Here is a 21,861-nt window from a genome sequence, read left to right on the forward strand (position 1 = left end):
TTCATTCATAATTTTATTAATTTGGGTCCTTTCTCTATTCTTTTGGATAACTCTTGCCAGGGGCTTATCTATTTTATTTATTCTTTCAAAGAACCAGCTTCTTGTTTTGTTGATCTGCTCTATTGTGTTCCTCGTTTCTAATTCATTGATTTCTGCTCTAATCTTGAGCAACCACTTTCTCGTGCGTGGATTACTGCCTGTAGGATTTGGGTGGATACCTGTTTCACATTTAGGTCTTTCATTGAATTTGAGTTTATTTTTGTGTATGGTTTAAGAAAGTAGTCCAGTTTCCTCCTTCTGCATGTGGCTGTCCAATTTTCCTAATACCATTTGTTGAAGAGACTGTTCTTTTTCCATTGGATATTCATTCCTGCTTTGTTAAGAGTAGTTGATGATAGAGTTGAGGATCCATTTCTGGGCTCCCTGTTCTGTTCCATTGATCTATGTGTCTGTTTTTGTGCCAGTACCATACTGTCTTGATGATTACAGTTTTGTAATACAACTTGAAGTCCAGGAATTGTTTTCCCTCCGGCTTTGGTTTTCTTTTTCAGCACTTCCTTTGTCTATTTGGTGTCTTTTCTGGTTCCATAGAAATTTTAGGATTGTGTGTTCCAGCTCTGTGAAAAATGCTGATGGTATTTCGATAGTGATTACGTTCAATGTGTAGGTTACTTTGGGTAGTATAGACATTTTAACAATGTTCTTTCAATCCACGAGCATGAGTATGTTTGCATTTCTTTGTGTCTTCCTCAGTTACTTTCGTAAGTGTTCTGTAGTTCTCAGAGTACATATCTTTTGACTCTGGTTAGGTTTATTCCTAGGTACCTTTTTTTTTTTTTTTTGGTGCAGTTGTAAACAGGTTTGATTCCTTGATTTCTCTTTCTGCTGCTTCTTTGCTAGTGCATAGAAATGTAACTGACTTCTGTGCGTTGATTTTATATTCTGCAACTTTGGTGAATTCCTGTTTCGTTCCAGCAATTTTTTTGGTGGCGTTTTTTGGGCTTTCTACATAGAGTATCTGTGAGGAGTTAATGTTTGACTTCTTTGCCGATTTGGATGCTTTTTATTTCTTTTTGTTGTCTGATTGCTGAGGCTAGGACTTCCAGTACTCTTCTGTACAGCAGTGATGAGAGTGGATGTTCCCTGTTGTGTTCCTTACCTTAGGGGGAAAGCTTTCAGTTTTTCCTCATTGAGGATGATAGTCATTGTGGGTCTTTCATATATGGCCTTTATGATACTGAGGTATGTTCCCTCTATCCCTACATTGTGGAGTGTTTTTACAAGAAAGGATGCTGTATTTTGTCAAATGCCTTTTCTGCATCTATTGAGAGGATTATATGGTTCTTATCTTTTCTGTTATTAATGTGGTGTATCACATTGATTGATTTGCAGATGTTGAACCACTCCTGCAGCCCAGGAATAAATCTCAATCCTGGTGGTCCTGTTGAGTAATCCTTTTGATGCACTGTTGGATCCTATTATCTAGTATCGTGGTGAGAATTTTTGCATCCATGTTCATCAGGGATATTGGTCTTTAATTCTCCTTTTTAGTGGGGTCTTTGTCTGATTTTGGGATCAAGGTAATGACAGCTTCATAGAATGAGTTTGGAAGTTTTCCTCTCATTTCAATTTATTTGAACAGTTTTGGAAGAATAGGTATTAGTTCTTCTTTAAGTGTTTGGTAGGAGTCCACTGGGAAGCAGTCTGGCCTGGGCTCTGGTTTGATGGGAGATTTTGGATTACTGCTTCAATTTCTTTCCTGGTTATGGATCTGTTCAGGTTTTCTGTTTCTTCCTGTTTCAGTTTTGTTAGTTTATATGTTTCTAGGAATGTATCTATTTCTTCCAAATTGCCTAATTTGTTGGCATATAGTTGCTCATGATATGTTTTTATAATTGCATTTCTTTGGTGTTGGTTGTGATCTCTCTTTCATTTATGATTTTACTGAATGGGTCCTTTCTCCCTCTCTTTTTTTTTTGTTTCCTTTTTTAAAATTTTATTATTAACATATAATGCATTATTTGTTTCTCATTTATTGTTTCTCTTCTGCTGGATTCCTGCACTAATTTCACACTACCTTCTTTACATTCACATTCTTTGGTTGATGAGGAAATCTTAATATCTAGGGAAAACTGTCCCCTCTGTTTTCTTTTTCTTTAAAAATTTTCTCCAGAGTCTTGCCCCTTAGGTTTGCCAGAAGAATATTAGGACTCTTTGTCAAGTTCCAGGGACAATGCTGTTGGAATTTCAGCTTAAATTGAAAGAATCTGTAGATTAATTTGAGAACTTAATCTTTGCAATAAGTTTGTCATGTAGCAAATTGCTTTATTTTTTTTGATGTTCTTTGCTTATGTTTTATAATTTTATCTGCTGACATCTTACATATTTTCACCCATTCTTTACCCTATATGGTTTCTGTTCTTATTTATGGTGCATCTGGAGAGTTCTTCTTTTATGAGACTTTCTTTGTCCCTTCTTTTGGGGTAAGTTGTCCTTTTTAGATGCTCCCAGATGATTTTTTACAGTGTATTGTGCTGTCTCTTTGTCTTCCTCTCATAGATTGTAAACTTCTTGAAAGCAAACAAAGGTTTTAGTCCTCCTGGTCTCAACTGCCTAGCATAGTAATTGAATCTAGTAGTAGTCAAATGATTATTGAATGAAGGTGTGAATTAATACAGTAGTGAATGGATGGCAAAATATAGGTCTCCTGATATTTTGCTCCCTTATGTGTGTTCCTCTACATTGTGTTTTCATAATTTTGTTTGTTCTATTAAGGAAGATAATAACATTAAAATTAAACAAATATTTGAGTCTTAAATTACTGAAAAATATAGAGTATTACTCAGAGAGGTTTTATAAATGCTTTTATTAATATATGGTTTTAAGCACCATAAGACCAGAAATTTCTTGGACTTTAATTTTAACACTTTTATAGTATTTTTTACATGACAAATTACAGAAATTCTTTACAGTATTTGTTTATATGACAAATTTCAACAATGAGTGGTTTTTAGAAAATACATTTTAAGTTGTATACATTTTGTAATCTCCACATTTTTCTTTTTTTTAATTTTCTGGATTTTGGTGTGCCTGGCTGGATCAGTTGGTGGAACCCCACATTGGACATAAAATAAAAATAAAATTTTCTGGATTTTGAGTGATACCACATTGGACATAAAATAAAAATAAAATTTTCTGGATTTTGAGTGATAGAGTGTTGTAACTGTATTGGGAAATTTGAGTATTAGTTTTGACTCCACCACTAGCTTATCATGGTCTTGAATAAGTTACGTAATGTCTTTGGTTTTTAAATGTGGATATAGCTCTCCATCATAGCTCAAAAGATTTCTTTTATATACAGACAGATGGCTATAGGAGAAAGTAATTTGAGAAATATAAAATGCTATGTTATTTCCTTGCATAGGAGTGTTTTGCCTTGAGTACATCTAGTGTGTGACACACAGGAAGATTCTTTTTAAGGGAGTTCAGAACAGTATGTATTTTGTCAGAGTTGCTTCCACAGTTGGTCAAGATGTATCTCTTGTCCCCATCAGATTTGCAGGGACTGGAGACATGTTAGCAGTAACTAGGGAAATGAGTTCCATCCTGGACTCTAGTGGGTTCCACGAAGAGGTATTGGAGAATAATGGCTAAAAGCTTCAGCCCTGACTCAATCACTCTCCATGTAATTAGATTGAATTTTATGAGATTATGCTTTCTATTGGTTAAAAAGATGCCTGAATAGCAGTAGTTTCATTTTATAAGGTTCAGCCTAATAATTTAAGCTTTAATTTTCTTACCTAGGGAAATGGTGATACTATTATCAGTTTACAAGGTGAGATTTAATGAAGTGCTTCTGCCTGTAAAGTTTTTAGCAAATGTTTGTCTCATAGGAGGTACTCAATGAGTATGTTCTTTTTAATCAAGTCAGACTGCTTGTTGGGGGTTGAGGAGAATTCAGAACTCCCACAGTGGGGCAGAACCAGAGAACTAAAATCACAGATGGGACTTTTCACGAGTTCCATCTTAACTGTGTCTGCTGAGGTTTGTTGCAGCCCACACCTAAGAACTCTGTAGGGGGCAGGTAAATAGCCTGGTCGCATCCCACAGTACACATGCCCCAGATACTCTCTACCTTAACCTCATAGGTACTCTGGGTAGTGGGATGAGGGGAAGGGACCCATAGCCGCCTTGGATGTTCTTGAGGACCAGCTGAAGGATGGTTGAAAAGCACATAACACAGAAGAGTTTATTCCATCCCTACAGATGTTTTCCTTTAATTTTTGAGTACGTGATGATTCCTCTGGTCTAGTCTCCCAACCCCTGCCCCTCAAACAAGACTAATTTGTTGGGGCATTTTAAAATGGCATTTGATAACGTCTGCCATAGAAATATGTTTATAAGTAGGGGGAAAAGGAAGTTACAAAACTATGAGACATGATCTCATTTTGGCAAAAAAGCATGGAAATCATATATTGTGTGTGGAAAGTAATCTGAAGAAGAAGTACACTAAAATGGTAACAATAATTATTCCTGAATTTTGGGGACTTTTGTACATCTTAGACTGTTTACCGTCAGCTGGAACTGGAATCCACGCTGCCCTCTCTAAAACTATACTACTTCTGATCTTTTTTTTTTAGTGTTACTTTCTTAATTTAGATGATTAATTGCAAACTGATAGTAGATTTGCTTTGTTATCATTTCTCATATGTTTGTATGGATAGATTGGCAGATTTATTACTATCAAGGTCTTACACTTTTTTCGCTGTAACTTGAAAAAGGTAAAAATTTATTAGCTGAAGTTTGGAATCCTTTTATCCTAATAAAGCTTGGCAAGATTTATTCTATTTACTTGGTAGTCTTTATGCCTTTATTTTTGGTATCATGGGAATTAAAGGCAAGTAGTGATTTGGAATTTGATGTCCTTCAGATTTAAAGCTGGAAGCATGTTTTCTAGGTTTTTCACATTATGAATGTTAATATTTTTGGTGTTATCTCTCAGAAGTGCAGGTTCATTGTAATGTACTAAAGAGGAGACTAGATTAGTGGAGAAGCCTGGAGATAGGTTTTTGACTTGGTTTGTCAACTAATACATAGTTAAGTGAGTTTAGGATAATCACCTAACATTTCTGGTGATAATTTTCTTTTCTTTAAGGTTTAGATTTTGGAGTGGATGATCTCTGGTGTTCTTCTGGACCAAAAATGGACAGCATTTAAAAAGTTCTAGCTAGAAAGGTGTAGATTTATGGGTTACCTTTTTTTTTTTTTTTTAAATGAAGTTCCCGGACTAAGGGGGTAAAATATTTAAAACTATTAAAAAACAGGGGTGCCTGGGTGGTGCAGTTGTTAAGCGTCTGCCTTCCGCTCAGGGCGTGATCCCGGCGTTATGGGATCGAGCCCCACATCAGGCTCCTCTGCTGGGAGCCTGCTTCTTCCTCTCCCACTCCCCCTGCTTGTGTTCCCTCTCTCACTGGCTGTCTCTCTCTCTCTCTCTCTCAAATAAACAAATAAAATCTTTAAAAAAAAAACTGTTAAGGAACAATACACGCAGATGTACAGGAAAAAGACAAGTAGAACTATAGAAAAAGGCTCATAGATGGCAAGCAATCCAGAAGGCAGCTTATGTAATGCTTCAGTTTTCGTGGAGCAACATCCCCATCTTGTGACTTTTTCCCCCCCCCTTCACAGACATTAGTGGTTGGGTGAAATAAAAAGCCAGATTGCTTTAGTCCTGAATTTGAAAATATGGCTCAGTGTTTTTTGGTTTTTGTTTGTCTTATACTTTAAAAGCGAAATAGTCTTAGCTGCTCTAACTTTTTAAATGTTAGTATCGTCAATAATTGATCTATCAATCTTAGAACTATTTTCCCAAAAAGCTATATAAAGAAAGGGTGAAAAGTTTAGCAGTAACTAGGTTTACCACAGGAGACAACAAAATTAAACACAAATTTAGAGTAATTCTTGGGGAATGACTTCATAAGGGTAAGGGTAATCAAGTTCATTTAAGATTACTTTAAAAAATATTTCAGAAGCAATGTATTGTGGAGGTCATGACTATACAGTTACAGGAAAATAGCAGTGTTAGGTGAATAGAAACTTAGAGCTTAGGATAAAATTTCTAGGGTCCACCTACAGGGTTGTACAAAGAGCTTTTTTTCTCACATGGCTTAGATGGACATTAATAGAATTTTATGTAATTCTGTCTAAAAACAAATACTGAAATGATCATCATAGTCAACATTTATTGAGTTTAAGATGGATTACCTTGTTTAATTTTCACAGTGATTCTGTGAGGTAGGAGCTACTGTTACCTCACTTTTATAGACGAGAAAACAGGGCTGGGGGTCACATATCAAATGGTTAGCAGAACTGGATTTGGGCAGTCTCATTCTTTTTTTTTTTTTTTTTTTTAAGATTTTTTTAATTTATTTTTTTGACAGAGATAGAGACAGCCAGCGAGAGAGGGAACACAAGCAGGGGGAGTGGGAGAGGAAGAAGCGCTCATAGCAGAGGAGCCTGATGTGGGGCTCGATCCCATAACGCCGGGATCATGCCCTGAGCCGAAGGCAGACACTTAACCGCTGTGCCACCCAGGCACCCCTGGGCAGTCTCATTCTTAAATCTGTGCCAGGATATGCTGTCTATGTGCAACTTGATGGTTAAAAGTGGCATTGGTCTAGAAACTGAGTGTATGTCTCTTATAGCTGTGTGACTTAGGTAGTCACATAACTTCTTCATATCCCAGTTCCAAACTGTAAAATGGGTGCTTTTAGGATTAAATGGGATAATTTGCTTAAAGTAGCACAGAATGTATGCTAAACAAGTGGTTATTAATAATCGTAGTAGTTGTAATAATGGCTACTCTTGTTTCTTGTGATTTATGACAGCTCCGTATTTCTGTGACCCAAGATTTTCAAGCATTTTTTTATAAAGCACAGTACATGAAATGGCTAGTGTTCTTTTAAGTTACAATATTTATTGTTTTTTCATTGTATGTCCAGAAGGATTTCTATGAATTAGTAAGTGAGAGCTGTTTTGGTTTTACCAAGAGAGAAGTTACACAAAATGACAGTTGTTTTAGAAGGGTTGTCTTTAAAAAAAAAAAAAAGTAATGTCACTTCTTTTTACTTCATAATTGTGTGTGTGCATGCATGAGAGAAAGAGTGCACAAGCATATGTGTGCAAGCTCCAGAGCCAAAGAGAATGGCTTCTGGGGGCATTTACCTAATTTTTTCAAGACTTATGTGGTAGGACTGGGGGATGTTTCAAGCTAGGTGCTGTTGAGAACATGGAAGACCACAGGGTCCATCCTTTGGAGAGGCCAGGCCAGTAATTTTAGGAAAGGTTGTGGTCAATTAGAAGAATCATAGTTGGGTTCTAGGGGTTGGAGGTCACAATGGTGGCAAAGACCAGGTTTACTGAGAATGAAAGAGAGAAAACTGTGAAGTGCTAGGAAATTCTAGGCAGAGGGGAAGACTTCTGTGTTAAGATTTTAAAAATAAAGTAGGGGGCGCCTGGGTGGCACAGCAGTTGGGCGTCTGCCTTCGGCTCAGGGCGTGATCCTGGTGTTATGGGATCGAGCCCCACATCAGGCTTCTCTGCTGGGAGCCTGCTTCTTCCTCTCCCACTCCCCCTGCTTGTGTTTCCCTCTCTCACTGGCTGTCTCTATCTCTGTCGAATAAATAAATAAAATCTTTAAAAAAATAAAATAAAATAAAATAAAAATAAAGTAGTGTTGATGAGGTCTAAAGAACGGGAAATGTGAGAAGAGCTAATGGATCATGAATAATTTGCTGGGTTGGGCCCAGAGGTGAAGGGTGGGTCCTAGGAAACTGGTACATCCATGCGGAGAGTTGTTCTCAAATGGAGGAACTCTCCAAGTGATGATTATGCACCGTTCTGACATGGGAGAGATAAGACCCTACTGGTTTGGGACGAGAACAGGAAAAGAGACTGACTGGGGACTGTGGGTGGGGCTACTTCAGCATTCTAGAAAAAAATAGTACTTATTAGTGCTTTTTTAAAGTTGGAACATAATTCTATTCTTTAAAAAGCATTAGCGTGTATGCTAATGAATTTGAACTTTTATGAACTTTCTGGTCTTTGCCCATTTATTTGATGCAGTGTTCTGGAACAGAAATCTCAATTATGGAAAATATTCATTTTATAATGATTTCCTTATGATTGATTTATGTCAGGATAACATTGATTAATTAGGAATTTATATACATGTTCTGTATTGCAGTTAATATTTGGTACAGCACAATCTTTAGTGTTTTCATTTTGAGTGGTTTTTAGATTGAGCATTTTCTGGAGCAGAATGCTTAAAGGGAATTTTGTCTTTTTTTGGGAAATAATTTATAAAGGTTAATTTGGAAAAAGCTGTATTTGAATATATGCAGCTCTTGTAATTATGGGCTTTTTACATTTACATTGACATTCTTTTGTATAGGAGTTAAAGTTCCTCGTAATTTTCGCTTGTTGGAAGAACTTGAAGAAGGACAAAAAGGAGTAGGCGATGGTACGGTTAGCTGGGGCCTTGAAGATGATGAAGATATGACACTTACAAGGTGGACAGGCATGATTATTGGGCCACCAAGGGTCAGTGCTATAAATTATATATTTTTTCTGTTACTTATTGTTATTGTAGAGTAAGCATTTTATTTTATAATATTGACATTAAAGTAATTATCACTTCTAACTGAAACAATTCCTCCCTTTTAATTAATTTTGTATACATTTATTGATGCTTCCTGTGTGTAGGGTATAATGCTTGATTTTATGGAGGACTGGGGGGAAAAGATTGATATGGTCATTGCCGTCAAGATGTTTGCAGTTTAGTAGAGGAGAAAAAATAAATACAAATGGAAGATTCTAAATACGGCAGAGAAAGTTCACTACGGGACTTTAGAATATGTTTCTTCTAGCCGGAATAATTGAGGAAGGCTGAACAGTGGAGGAAGTTGCCTTTGGAATGAGCCTTAAAGGACTGACTGGTAGGATTTCAGAAGGTGGTGATGGGGATGGAGAACATTCCAGATAGAGAGGAGAAAAGGTGAGGAATTGGAGGTATTTGGGAAGAGCAAACAGTGTATTTTGACATAACATATTACTAATCTGCTATGTGTGTAACCAAGAGTTTCTAAATTGGTTTGTATTGAGTGCACACTGCTATTTGCCCATTTGACTTGCCTTGTAATGCTATAGGCCTCAATTTCTTCATTAATAAAGTATATAGAAAAGTGTGTGATTTTTGCATATTTTCTGTTGTTGGCAACAGATCCATTGTGTTTCATTCTTAGGTCTTTCTCAAGTTTATGAAGTTTTATTTTTACTCAAAGTCTTTTCCAGACTGGGAAATATTTTTCTACATTGCATTCCTTACTCAAAGGTCCCGTTTACTGCACTCTTGGTAGTGAGTCTTTGAAATATGTACTGCATAATGTTTTTGACTTGCTGGAAAGAACACCAATTTGAAGGTTTTTTTTTTTAGTCTTTGGTTTTGTATACTATTGGCTACCTTAGGAGAGAATTTCAGCTGTTTTGCTATTGGGTAGAGTTTAGATTTCCTCTTGATTATTACAAAAGAAAAATGGATCCAAGTAATCAGCAATGTTAACTTAAGTGAGTGAATTAATGTGTGTTTTATATTTTCTGGTATTCCTTAGCAAAATTTGAGCACACTACTAACCTAACAAACTTCCACTTCCTTCCACTGCTTTGATTTTTCCATAAGATATTTGAGGAAGGAAATGTAAAATTGATGGTTAAGATTCTTGATGTATTTTATAACTTGCTATTTCTAATGAAAACCTTGATTTTCAGTGCCTATGAACATTATTACCATGTTGGTTAAAAAAAAGTGATTTATGAACGTTCTTAATAGTTTGAAGATTTGACAGTCTGAACTTGGTAGAGTACAAATTTGAAATTATTTAGATTTAGTTTTTCTCCAGGCACTACCTCCAGTGGACTTTAAACGTTAGGAATGTTTTGGAGCTTGTGTATGAGTTCCTCAGTGATTCTGTGGGTTGTCCTATAGCATAGTTCCCAATATGGAAGAGCAGCTCCTACTTGATCTCACACCGTTGGGGTCACCAGCAGGACTCCCCAGACTAGCTGCCTTTCCTGGTGTCATTGAACTGCAGGAAGCTCCTGTGTCCAGGCTATGCCCAGTGCATAGTGAAGGCTGTTCTAGCTTGGGGAGGAGTGGGTCTGGCTTGCTTGAAAAGGGCATGTAGACACAGTGCTGCCAGTGGCCATGCTAGGCTTCTGGTCATTGAGCCTTCCCCTTTCTGAGGGTGGGGGTCTTGGAGCCTCTTCTCACTTCCTTTGGGTGCCAGGAAGAGGCAAGAGGGGAGCACCTCATAAAGGCACAGCATCTTTCCAGCCAGCCAGTGATTTCTTTGCATCGTCCACCCTCTCTCCACTTAACCTCTCTCACTGAGGCACGTGGGACCCAGTGGGGTGAATGCTTGTGCCGTCATTCAGTTGCTTTTTAATAAAACCTGCAAGGGTTGCTGTCTCACCCTAGTTGTTTTCTCTTTAGAAGGTTCCATGTTTAGAGCAGTTAGTCCCCAGCTTTAGGTATTTACATCTGACCAGGATAATGGGACAATTTTTACCTTACCATACTGTCGCTTGGTTGGTGGTTTTTAAATTGTTTTATGCATTATTAAGATCCCTGTTTTTTTATGTTATTCCAGTATTTGGATTTATATGAATAGCAGTTTTGTTTTTCCATCTATGTTTGTGTTTTAAATTTTCTGAAGCAATATTTTTTAGCATTAGAAGTTTAGTAGCTTTTCTAAGTTTCCTTATGTGTAAATGGAGATACTATACCCATCTTATATATATGTATATATATATATATATATGTGTGTGTGTGTGCACACACATATGTGTATACAGACACACACAATTCACACACACACACGCACACATAGAGGGGTGACTGGGTGGCTCAGTTGGTTAAGTGTCTGACTCCTGATTTCAGCTCAGGTCATGATCTCAGGGGCCTGGCATTGAGCCCTGTGTCGGGCTTAGCGCGAAGTCTTCTTGAGATTCTCTCTCTTCCTCTACCCCTCCCCTTGCTCACACGTGTGCACGTGCTCTCTTCATTCTCTCTCAGATAAATAAAATCTTTAAAAAAAGAAATATGGAGCATTAAATGACTTAATTAGACAGTAGGAAGGTGCCTGACTATAGTATATTTTTAGTAAATAGTAGTTCCTTTTTTTACTTTTTTACTATTTTATTAGATAACAGAAAGATGTGGCTGTTTTTTAAAATTTAGAGGTTATAAAATTAGTCCAAGGTGTCCAAAGTTATGATGATGTTTACTCTAAGCATTGAATTAGACCAAAAGGGTAGCTTAGAGTTTTTTAACTTAAAAAAAAAAAAGGGGCGCCTGGGTGGCACAGTCGTTAAGTGTCTGCCTTCGGCTTAGGGCGTGATTCTGGCGTTATGGGATCGAGCCCCACGTCAGGCTCCTCCGCTATGAGCCTGCTTCTTCCTCTCACACTCCCCCTGCCTGTGTGTTCCCTCTTTTGCTAGCTGTCTCTATCTCTGTCAAATAAATAAATAAAATGTTAAAAAAAAACCACCGAGATATAATTTACATACAGTGAAATGCACAAATCTTACCATGAATTTCCACAAATATACCTGTTGCCTATACTCTAGATAGAGAACATTTCAGTCACCTGTGCCTCTTCCCACCCCCACCCCAGGCACTACTTCCTGCACCTTAGAGCACTGTTGTAGGATGTAGGACTTTGTATAATTGGAATCATACAGTGTGTGTGTATTTATTGGTCTGCGTCTTTTGACTCGGTATCTTAAGAGATTCAGCTGTGTTGTTCCATATAGTAGGAGTGTGTTTCTTTTTATTACTGTGTAGTATTTTACTGTATGGATATATACCATAATGTGTTTATCCGTTCTGTTAATGGTATTTGGATTTTATCTACTTTGTGCTTATTAGAAGTAAAGCTGCTAGGAGCATTCTTCTAAAAGTCTTCTGTGAACATGTTTGCTTCCATTTTGGGGGGGGATAAAATGCCTAGGAATGGAATTGCTACATCATAGAGTAGGTGTACAGTTATTTCTCTCCATAAGAAAACGCCAAAATTGTTTCCAAAATGGCTATACCAGTCTTTCCTCCCAGCAAAGTGTGGAGTTCTGGTTGTTTCCACATACAGTGAGTATTTCTAACATTGTAGAATTTCTTGGGGGCTATTACTGTTTTTTAATGCAAGTTTTATAGAGAGGCTAATGTGTACCCAGATTGAAGAACCACAGACTGGATGATTTCCTTGAGATCTCCCTGATTTTAGTCCTTTCTATACGTATCCAAAGTGCTGGGCATGTTGTTAATGGATGTGTACTGTTAAACTGGGATGACTTTTATGCAGGTGTTTCTTTTTAAAGTGTTGAAATATTTAATAATCATATGTACAAGATTGTTGCATACATTTTAAATTACAGTAGTTTAATATCCCAGATCTGACCTCCACTTGGGAATAGCTTTTACTTAAGGGAAAGGAAGCTGTGGATCAGTTTGGGTAAGTGAAATCTATAGATGGTTAGCTTTTTTTTTTTTTTCCAGGTTTGTGCAGGAACCAACAGGTATTAAATTTGTCACTTTCATTTATTTTTTACTTTACTATTATTGATTGTACATTAATAAGTTAGCAAAAGCCATAAGGATAAAGAGTTAATTATAGCATGAAAATAAGCCTAAATAATCTGGAAGTATTTTAGTTTGGTAGCTTTAAAATAATTGTTTTATGATATGGTGATATTCAACTTCTCGATTAAGAAACTATTTTAAAACGATAAGGATTCATAAAGTTTGCTGTCATATCTATGAAAATGGAATTTAATGAATCACAAAGTTAGTGAAGTAATATAAATATAATAAAAGACATGAAATAATTGTTTTATTGCAGTAAGATGCTATAATATGCTGTTTTCCCTTTGGCTAGAAGTTTTTGATTGCCGTGTAAATGAAGTGACCGTGTAATTTATTGTCCAGCCAGACCCTTTTGAGAGTGAAGAAGTATTGTTAATAATTAATACTGGGACAGTAGAAATAGATAGAATTGTTCTGGACAAATGGGAACCTTTATATATGTGTGGCACAAGTCAAGTAGTCCCTCCCCCCCATAATGTAAACTTTTTAGTAAAATCTGAATTTGTTTTGTTTGTTTTTCTTTTTAATTTTGTTATAGGCATTGTTTGTACCACAAAAAGCAAGTTCTGATTGTCTTGATAGTACTTGGTAGAATTATTTTAGTATTATAAAATCTTGATTTTTAAGTATGCTTGCTCCATTTTTTTCTGACCATATAAGTCAGATAAATTTGGATGTAGAAAAGTAAATTCTTGATCATAAAGTAATATCAAATATATTCATATTGTACTTCTCCTCTGTATTAGTACGAATATTATTATTATTATTATTATTATTACTATTATTATTTTTTGCCTTCCAGACAAATTATGAAAACAGAATATATAGCCTGAAAGTAGAATGTGGACCTAAGTACCCAGAAGCTCCTCCATCAGTTAGATTTGTAACCAAAATTAATATGAATGGAATTAATAATTCCAGTGGAATGGTAAGTTAAAATAGTAGTTTTATTCTTATATAATGAATAATATATAGTCAGGAGAAAGTTGAAATTAAAAAAGGACCTTTGTTTAGCTGGAACTCTAAAAGAAATTAATCTTAACGTTGTTTTATAAATCAACCTATCTTTAAAAAACCTTTATATACCAGCCTAGATAGATGTGATGACAACAGTTTTCTTCGGGTTTTATTAATTGCTTCAGTAGTCATATTTTAGTTGAATCCTTATTTGGTGAAAAGATGACCGTTACTTCTCTTTGAACATTACTTTTCTTTAAGGTTAAAGTACATTTGGTGAGATTAAAAGATTGAGTATTCCTAAAGGAGGCTTTTCTTTGAGGAAAAGTATGTCTGTATTAGAAGAAACAGGTTGAACATTGTTGTCTGTTGAAAGCAAGTAAACCAAAATGACATGCTTTACCGGATTCACACAGGGAAGGCTGAGTTTCAGTCAGTATGAGTAGGTTGTTAAGGTTCATGTTAAGACTTTTTTTTTTTAAAGATTTTATTTATTTGACAGAGCAAGCAAGCACAAGCAGGAGGAGGGGGAGAGGGAGATACAGATTCCCTGCTGAGCAGGAAGCCCGATGTGATGCGGGCCACTCAGACGCCCACCAGGTTAAGACTTTTAAATCCCAGATCTTGAAATGCCATGTTGAGGGCACACTCACATGCAAAATGCACGTTAGGGTGTGTAACAACAACTACATAATAATAAAATGAACATCATCTTAGGAAATAGAATGTTATCAATAACCTTAACTTCTTGTGTGCTCCTCCTCATCCCATCCTGTGTTCCTTTTCCTCACCAATGGTAATTAACATCTTGAAAATTTTCTTTTATACTCTTATTTTTTAAAAATTTTACCCAATGTATCACGTGTCTATCCTTCCTCCTTCTTTTCTTCCTATCTACCTATATACCTACCTTAATATATGGTCTATTAAAAACCATGAGTTGATGGGACACCTGGGTCAGTCAGTTAAGTGTCTGCCATCGGCTCACATGAGTCTCACATCGGGCTCCTTGCTCAGCGGGGAGTCTGCTTCTCCCTCTCCCTCTGCCTCCTCGCCACTGCTCCCGTGCTCTTTCTCTCTGACAAATAAATGAAAACAACAAACAAAAACAAAAAAGCCATGAGTTTATACCAGTACCTTCAGTTCTATTCCAACATGATAGGGTATATTCCATATTTCATCTGTTCCACATTGGTAATTCCCTCTGGCTACAAGTCGAGCCCTGGACATAGAGCTAGCCCCCTAGCCTCCAGCCTCAGTCAAATGTGCAGGCCCACAGCTAGACCCTGGAATGGCTGGTGCCTCCCTGCTGGATACACTGGATGAAAGCATGACCCTGATAGGAAGAAGGCGCACAGGTCATTGGAAATCTCAGTTCCAGACCTGCTGGGTCACTTCCCAACCTCCCTACCTGGTGCATGCCAGCTAAAAGCTGGGTTCTGAGAGCCCTTCCTGTCAGTCTGTCAATCTTTGTAATTTACTGGGAACATTTAGTTTATTTAATATGCAATATATTAATACATTTAGGTTTAATAAATTTATTTTGTGGTTTCTGTTTTTCCATGTTTTTTTTCTTGTCTACTTTTGAAATGGTTGTTCTCAACTTTTTTAATTGTGTTCCTGTTTTTCAGTGGTTATTCTAGAAATTACAGTGTGCATTCTTAACAATTTCTGTGTCAGGTAATATTAAGAGATGCTATAGAAGCAGGATTATAAAACATTTTGAATTTACAGAAAGAATATTGTTTAGGGAATTTCTTTTGTGACACACAGCATTGCCTTTATGAGGAAGATATTTTTATTAAATTTCTCTACCAGGAGTAGCTGTTCTTCTCAAATGCTGGTTTGTTTTCATATTATAGACTCTGTAAATTAAGTAATTAATGGTAAGTTCTGCATTGTTGTGGGAACTAGGTAATTCAGGATTAAATTTCAGGCACACCTCTAATAAGTTTATCTGATCTCATGGGTATCTTATCTGCTTTTTCACATTTTGTCTCTCTCTCTCTCTGCTTTTCTTCCTTTGCCCGTCTCCCATTAAGTCCTGTCAGTCTTTCTTGAAAATGTAACTTGAGTCAGGTCTTATTTTTATGTTTACATTGCCAAGAAATGCATGTTGACTATCATCTCTTCTTTTGCAACAGTCTCTCTGATTTCACTTCTTTACGTCCTCCAGTCTTTCCAGAGCAAGGAGCCAGAGGATCTTTCTAAAATACAAATTGTGTCATGTCACTTCTGTGCTTTAATATCCTTTAATGACTTCAGCCACATTGTGCATGCTTTTTGCTCTGGCTCATTGGGACTCACAGGGTACACACTGCCCTACACACCTTTCATTTTGCTTTAGGACTGTTGCACTGTCTATTCTTCTAGTCTGGACATCTCCTCCACTCTGGCTAATCCTTACAGATGTGTCATTTCTCAGTGGAAATGTCACTTTCTCAGAGAAGTCCTTTGTGATTCTCCAATTTGAATTCTGTCCCTTTTATTACTCTGATTATTTTTTCCTTTGTAGCAGTTACTATAAATTTATTACCACTTCTCTTTGTTTTCATTTTTGGTGTTTTTTTTGTTATTGTTGTATTATACACCATACAGTACATCATTACTTTTTGACGTAGTGTTCCATGATTCGTTGTTTGCGTATAACACCCAGCGCTCCATGCAATATGTGCCTTCCTTAATACCCATCACCAGGCTAGCGCATTCCCCCCCACCCCCATCCCCTCTAAAACCCTCAGTTTGTTTCCCAGAGTCCACAATCTCTCATGGTTCATTCCCCCTTCTGTTTACCCCCCACTTCATTCTTCCCTTCCTTCTCCTACCAATCTTCCTGCTATTTCTTATGTTCCATAAATGAGTGAAACCATGTAATAATTGCCTTTCTCTTCTTGACTTATTTCACTTAGCATAATCTCCTCCAGGCCTGTCCATGTTGCTGCAAATGTTGAGAAATCGTTCTTTTTGATGGCTGAGTAATATTCCATTGTATATATGGACCACATCTTTAATCCAGTCATCTGCTGAAGGGCATCTCGGCTCCTTCCACAATTTAGCTATTGTTGACAGAGCTGCTATGAACATTGGGGCGCATATGGCCCTTCTCTTCACTACGTCTGTATCTTTAGGGTAAATACCCAGTATTGCAATTGCTGGATCATAGGGTAGCTCAATTTTTAACTTTTTGAGGGACCTCCACACTGTTTTCCAGAGTGGCTGTACCAAATTGCATTCCCACCAACAATGTAGGAGGGATCCCCTTTCTCCACATCCTCTCCAACAATTGTTGTTTCCTGCCTTGTCAATTCTTGCCATTCTAACTGGCATAAGATGGTATCTCACTGTGGTTTTGATTTAAATTTCCCTGATGGCTAATGATTTTGAACATTTTTTCTTGTGTCTGTTAGCCATTTTCATGGCTTCATTGGAAAAGTGTCTGTTCATGTCTTCTGCCCATTTTTTGATTTGATTATTTATTTCTCACGTATTGAGTTTGAGAAGTTCTTTGTAGATCTTGGATACCAGTCTTTTTATCTGTAGTATCATTTGCAAATATCTTCTCCCATTCCGTGGGCTGCCTCTTAGTTTTTTGGACTGTTTGCTTGGCTGTGCAGAAGCTTCTTATCTTGATGAAGTCCCAAAAGTTCATTTTTTCTTTTGTTTTCCTTGCCTTTGGAGACGTGTCATGAAGAAGTTGCTGTGGCCGATGTCAAAGAGGTTGCTGCCTATGTTCTCCTCTAGGATTTTGATGGATTCCTGTCTCACATTGAGGTTTTCATCCATTTGGAGTTTATCTTTGTGTATGGTGTGAGAGAGTAGTTAAGTTTAATTTTTCTGTATATAGCTGTCCAATTTTTCCAGCACCATTTATTGAAGAGACTGTCCTTTTTCCATTGGATGTTTTTTCCTGCTTTGTCAAAGATTAGTTGCCCAAAGAGCCGAGGGTCCATTTCTGGGTTCTCTATTCTGTTCCATTGGTCTATGCATCTGTTTTTGTGCCAGTACCATGCTGTCTTGGTTATCACAGCTTTGTAGTATAGCTTGAAATCAGGCAATGTGATGCCCCAGCTTTGTTTTTCTTTTTCAACATTTCCTTGGCGATTTGGGGTCTTTTCTGGATCCACACAAATTTTAGGATTGTTTGTTCAAGCACTTTGAAAAATGTCATTGGTGTTTTGATAGGGATGGTGTTGAAAGTTTAGATTGCTCTGGGTATCATAGACATTTTAACTATGTTTATTTTTCCGATCCATGAACATGGAATGTTTTCCCATCTTTTTGTGTCTTCTTCAGTGTCTTTCATCAGTGTTCTGTAGTTTCTACAGTATAGATCCTTTACCTCTCTGGTTAAATTTATTCCGAGATATCTTACGGTTTTTGGTACTATTGTAAATGGAATCAATTCCCTGATTTCTCTTTCTTCAGTCTCATTGTTCGTGTATAGAAATGCCACTGATTTCTGAGCATTGATATTGTATCCCGCCACATTACTGAATTGTTGTATGAGTTCTAGTAATTTGGGGGTGGAGTCTTTTGGGTTTTCCACATAAAGTATCATGTCATCTGTAAAGAGAGGGAGTTTGACTTCTTCTTTTCCAATTGAATATCTTTTATTTCTTTTTGTTGTCTGATTGCTGTTGCAAGGACTTCTAGTACTATGTTGAACAATAATGGCGAGAGTGGGCATCCTTGTCATGTTTCTGATCTTAAAGGAAAGGCTCTCAGCTTTTCCTCTTGAGAATCATATTCGCTGTAGGCTTTTCGTAGATGGTTTTTATGAAATTGAGGAATGTACCCTCTATCCCTACACTCTGAAGGGTTTTAATCAGGAAACGATGCTGTATTTTGTCAAATGCTTTTTCTGAATCAATTGAGAGGATCATATGGTTCTTGACTTTTGTTGATGTGATCTATCACACTGATCGATTTGTGAGTGTTGAACCACCCTTGCATCCCGGGGATGAATCCCACTTGGTCGTGATGGATAATCCTTTTAATGTACTGTTGGATCCTATTAGCTAGGATCTTGTTGAGAATTTTGGCGTTCATATTCATCAGGGATATCAGTCTGTAATTCTCCTTTTTGATGGGGTCTTTACCTGGTTTGGGGATCAAGGTAATGCTGGCCTCATAGAACAAGTTTGGTAGTTTTGCTTCTGTTTCTATTTTTAATCAGCTTCAGGAGAATAGGTATTATTTCTTCTTTGAATGTTTGGTAGAAATCCCCAGGGAATCCATCAGGCCCTGGACCTTGTTTTTTGGGAGGTTTTTGATCACTACTTCAATCTCTTCAATGTTAATCGGTCTATTTAGATAATCTCTTCCTGTTTCAGTCTTGGTAGTTTATAGGTTTCCAGGAAGGCATCCATTTCTTCCAGGTTGCTTAGTTTATTGGCATATAGTTGTGATAATAGTTTCTAATGATTGTTTCTATTTTCTTGGTGTTAGTTGTGATCTCTCCCCTTTCATTCATAATGTTATTAATTTGGGTCCTTTCTCTATTCTTTTTAATAAGTCTGGCCATTGTCTTATGGATCTTATTAATTCTTTCAAAGAACCAGCTTCTAGTTTTGATCTGCTCTAGTGTATTTCTGGTTTCTAATCGATTGATCTCTGCTTTAATTTTAATCAGTTGTCTTTTCGTGTGTGGCTTAGTCCTATTTTTTTGTTCCACCTCCAGCTATTTAAGGTGTGAGTATAAGGACTGCATTTTAGATTTTTCTATTCTTTTGAGTGAGACTTGGATGGCTATGTATTTCCCTCTTAGGACCAACCGTGCAGTGTCCCATAGGTTTTGGACTGATGTGTTTTCATTCTCATTTGTTTCTATAAATTGCTTAGTTCCTCTCTAATTTCCTGGTTTACACAGTCATTCTTAAGTAGGATGGTTCTTAGTTTCCAAGTGTTTAAGTTTCTTCCAACTTTTTCCTTGTGATTGAGTTCCAGTTCAAAGCATTTTGGTCTGAGTATATGCAGGGAATAATCTCAGTGTTTTGGTATCGGTTGAGACCTCTTTTGTGACACAGTGTATGGTCTATTCTGGAGAAAGTTCCACGTGCATTCGAAAAGAACGAGTATTCTGTTGTCTGGCGGAAATTAAAAATTCTGCGAGTGAAATAACAGTCTAAACTGGATGCACTGACTGCCAGGGTAAACGAGGCAGAAGAACGAATTAGTGCATTAGAGGATGAGATGATAGAAAAGAAAGAAGGAGAACATGGGGAAAAAACTCTCTTTCTCAAGAAAAAAACCTATGGGAGATTACTGACTCAATGAAACGTTCCAATGCCAGAATTATAGGGATCCCCGAGGGGGTGGAGAGAGAGAGGTCTAGAAGAGATATTTGAACAAATTGTAGCTGAGAACTTCCCTAATCTGGGGAAGGAAACAAGCATTCGTGTCCAAGAGGCAGAGAGGACCCCTCCCAAGATTGATGAGAACAGACCAACACCACGACATATAATAGTACAATTCACAAATCTTAGATCCAAGGAACCAATCTTTAAAGCAGCGAGGGGAAGAGATTCCTTACGTACAGAGGGAACAACATCAGAATAACGTCAGGTCTGTCTGCAGAGACCTGGCAAGCCAGAAAGGGCTGACAAGACATATTCAGGGTACTAAATGAGAACAACATGCAACCAAGGATACTTTATCCAGCAAGGCTGTCATTCAGAATGGATGGAGAAGACAAGGAGCTTCCAAGACTGGCAGAAACTGAAAGAATATGTGACCACCAAGCCAGCCCTACAAGAAATATTAAGGGGGGGGATTCTATAAAAGGGGAAAGACCCCAAGAGTGATATGGAACAGAAATTTACAGAGGCAATCTATAGAAACAAGGACTTCACAGGCAACATGACGACATTAAAATCTTATCTCTCAATAATCGCTCTCAATATGAATGGCCTTAATGCTCCCATAAAACGCCACAGGGTTGCAGATTGGATACAAAGACATGACCCGTCCATTTGCTGTCTACAGGAGACTCATTTTGAACCTAAAGATACATCCAGACTGAAAGTGAAGGGATGGAGAAGCATTTTTCATGCCAACGGACCTCAAAAGAAATCTGGGGTAGCAATTCTCATTTCAGACAAATTAGATTTTGAGCTAAAGACTGTAGTTAGAGATACAGAAGGACACTATATTATTCTTAAAGGGTGTATCCAACTATAGGATACAACTATAAGATCTAACAACTATAAATATCTATGCCCCCAACAGGTGCAGCCTACTACATAAGCCAACAGTTAACCAGAATAAAGAGACATACAGATAAAAACACATTCATAGTAGGGGACCCCAACACTCCACTCTCAGCAATAGGTAGATCATCTAAGCAGAAAGTCATCAGAGAAACAAGAGCTTTGAATGACACACAGGACCAGATGCTCCTCGTAGATATATTCAGAACACTCCACCCTAGAACAACAGTGTACTCATTTTTGGTGTCTGTTATTTGAGAGAGAGAGCGTGCGCAAGCTGGGGGTGGGGCAGAGGGAGAGGGAGAAACAGACTCCCTGCTGAGCAGGGAGCCCGTTGCAGGCTGGACCCCAGGAACCCAGGATCATGACCTGAGCGGAAGGCGAATGCTTCACCAACTTAGCCATCTAGGCCCCTCATTTTTGGTGTTTTTAAAAGAAATATTTTTAAAATATAGACAAGTTTTAGAAAATGATATAACCAACATCCTCCATTTTCCCGTGTCAGATTTTAACATGTTGGTTTTATTTGTAATAGCCCTTATTTTTATTTTTATTTTTTTAAAAAAAGACTGTATTATAAATCATTAACTCTGTGTACCTTTCCCCAGTTTCCCCTTCACTTTCCTTAGAGGTAGTCTCATCTTGAATTTGTGTTTATCATTTCTGAGCATGATCATTGTGCTTCCACTATGTATGTGTGTATATACTTCTGTATTGTATCACTTTTGCCAGTGATTTTTGAGCTTCACCCATGTTGAGTCCTTTAAATTAGTTTGTTCTTTTTCGTTGTTTCACTTGCTGGGCATTTAGACTGTTTTCAGTTTTCACTGAAAAGATTGCTACTGTGGACATTCTTGTATTCATGTATTCTTTTACCCTAGGGCAGTGCTTCTCAAGATTTGGGTGTTGGTTGGTTAGTTTGTTGGTTCCAATATGTGATAGATCAGTACTTTTGTAAGATACAATAAAAATTACCAAGAAAATGAAATGAAAGGGACA

General features: G+C 37.3%; 1 protein-coding gene across 1 annotated transcript in view; it reads left to right on the forward strand.

Moving 5' to 3' along the window:
• UBE2V2 (ubiquitin conjugating enzyme E2 V2) overlaps positions 1-21,861 on the forward strand; it is a 48,453-nt gene that overhangs the window by 19,879 nt on the left and 6,713 nt on the right. The window contains exons 2-3 of the mRNA XM_002927655.4: positions 8,453-8,601; positions 13,500-13,625. Of these exons, the coding sequence (XP_002927701.1) occupies positions 8,453-8,601; positions 13,500-13,625 (275 nt within the window). The remainder of the gene's footprint in view (positions 1-8,452; positions 8,602-13,499; positions 13,626-21,861) is intronic.

Source organism: Ailuropoda melanoleuca, unplaced genomic scaffold (genome assembly GCF_002007445.2).
Source record: "Ailuropoda melanoleuca isolate Jingjing unplaced genomic scaffold, ASM200744v2 unplaced-scaffold11384, whole genome shotgun sequence".
Taxonomy (NCBI): domain Eukaryota; kingdom Metazoa; phylum Chordata; class Mammalia; order Carnivora; family Ursidae; genus Ailuropoda; species Ailuropoda melanoleuca.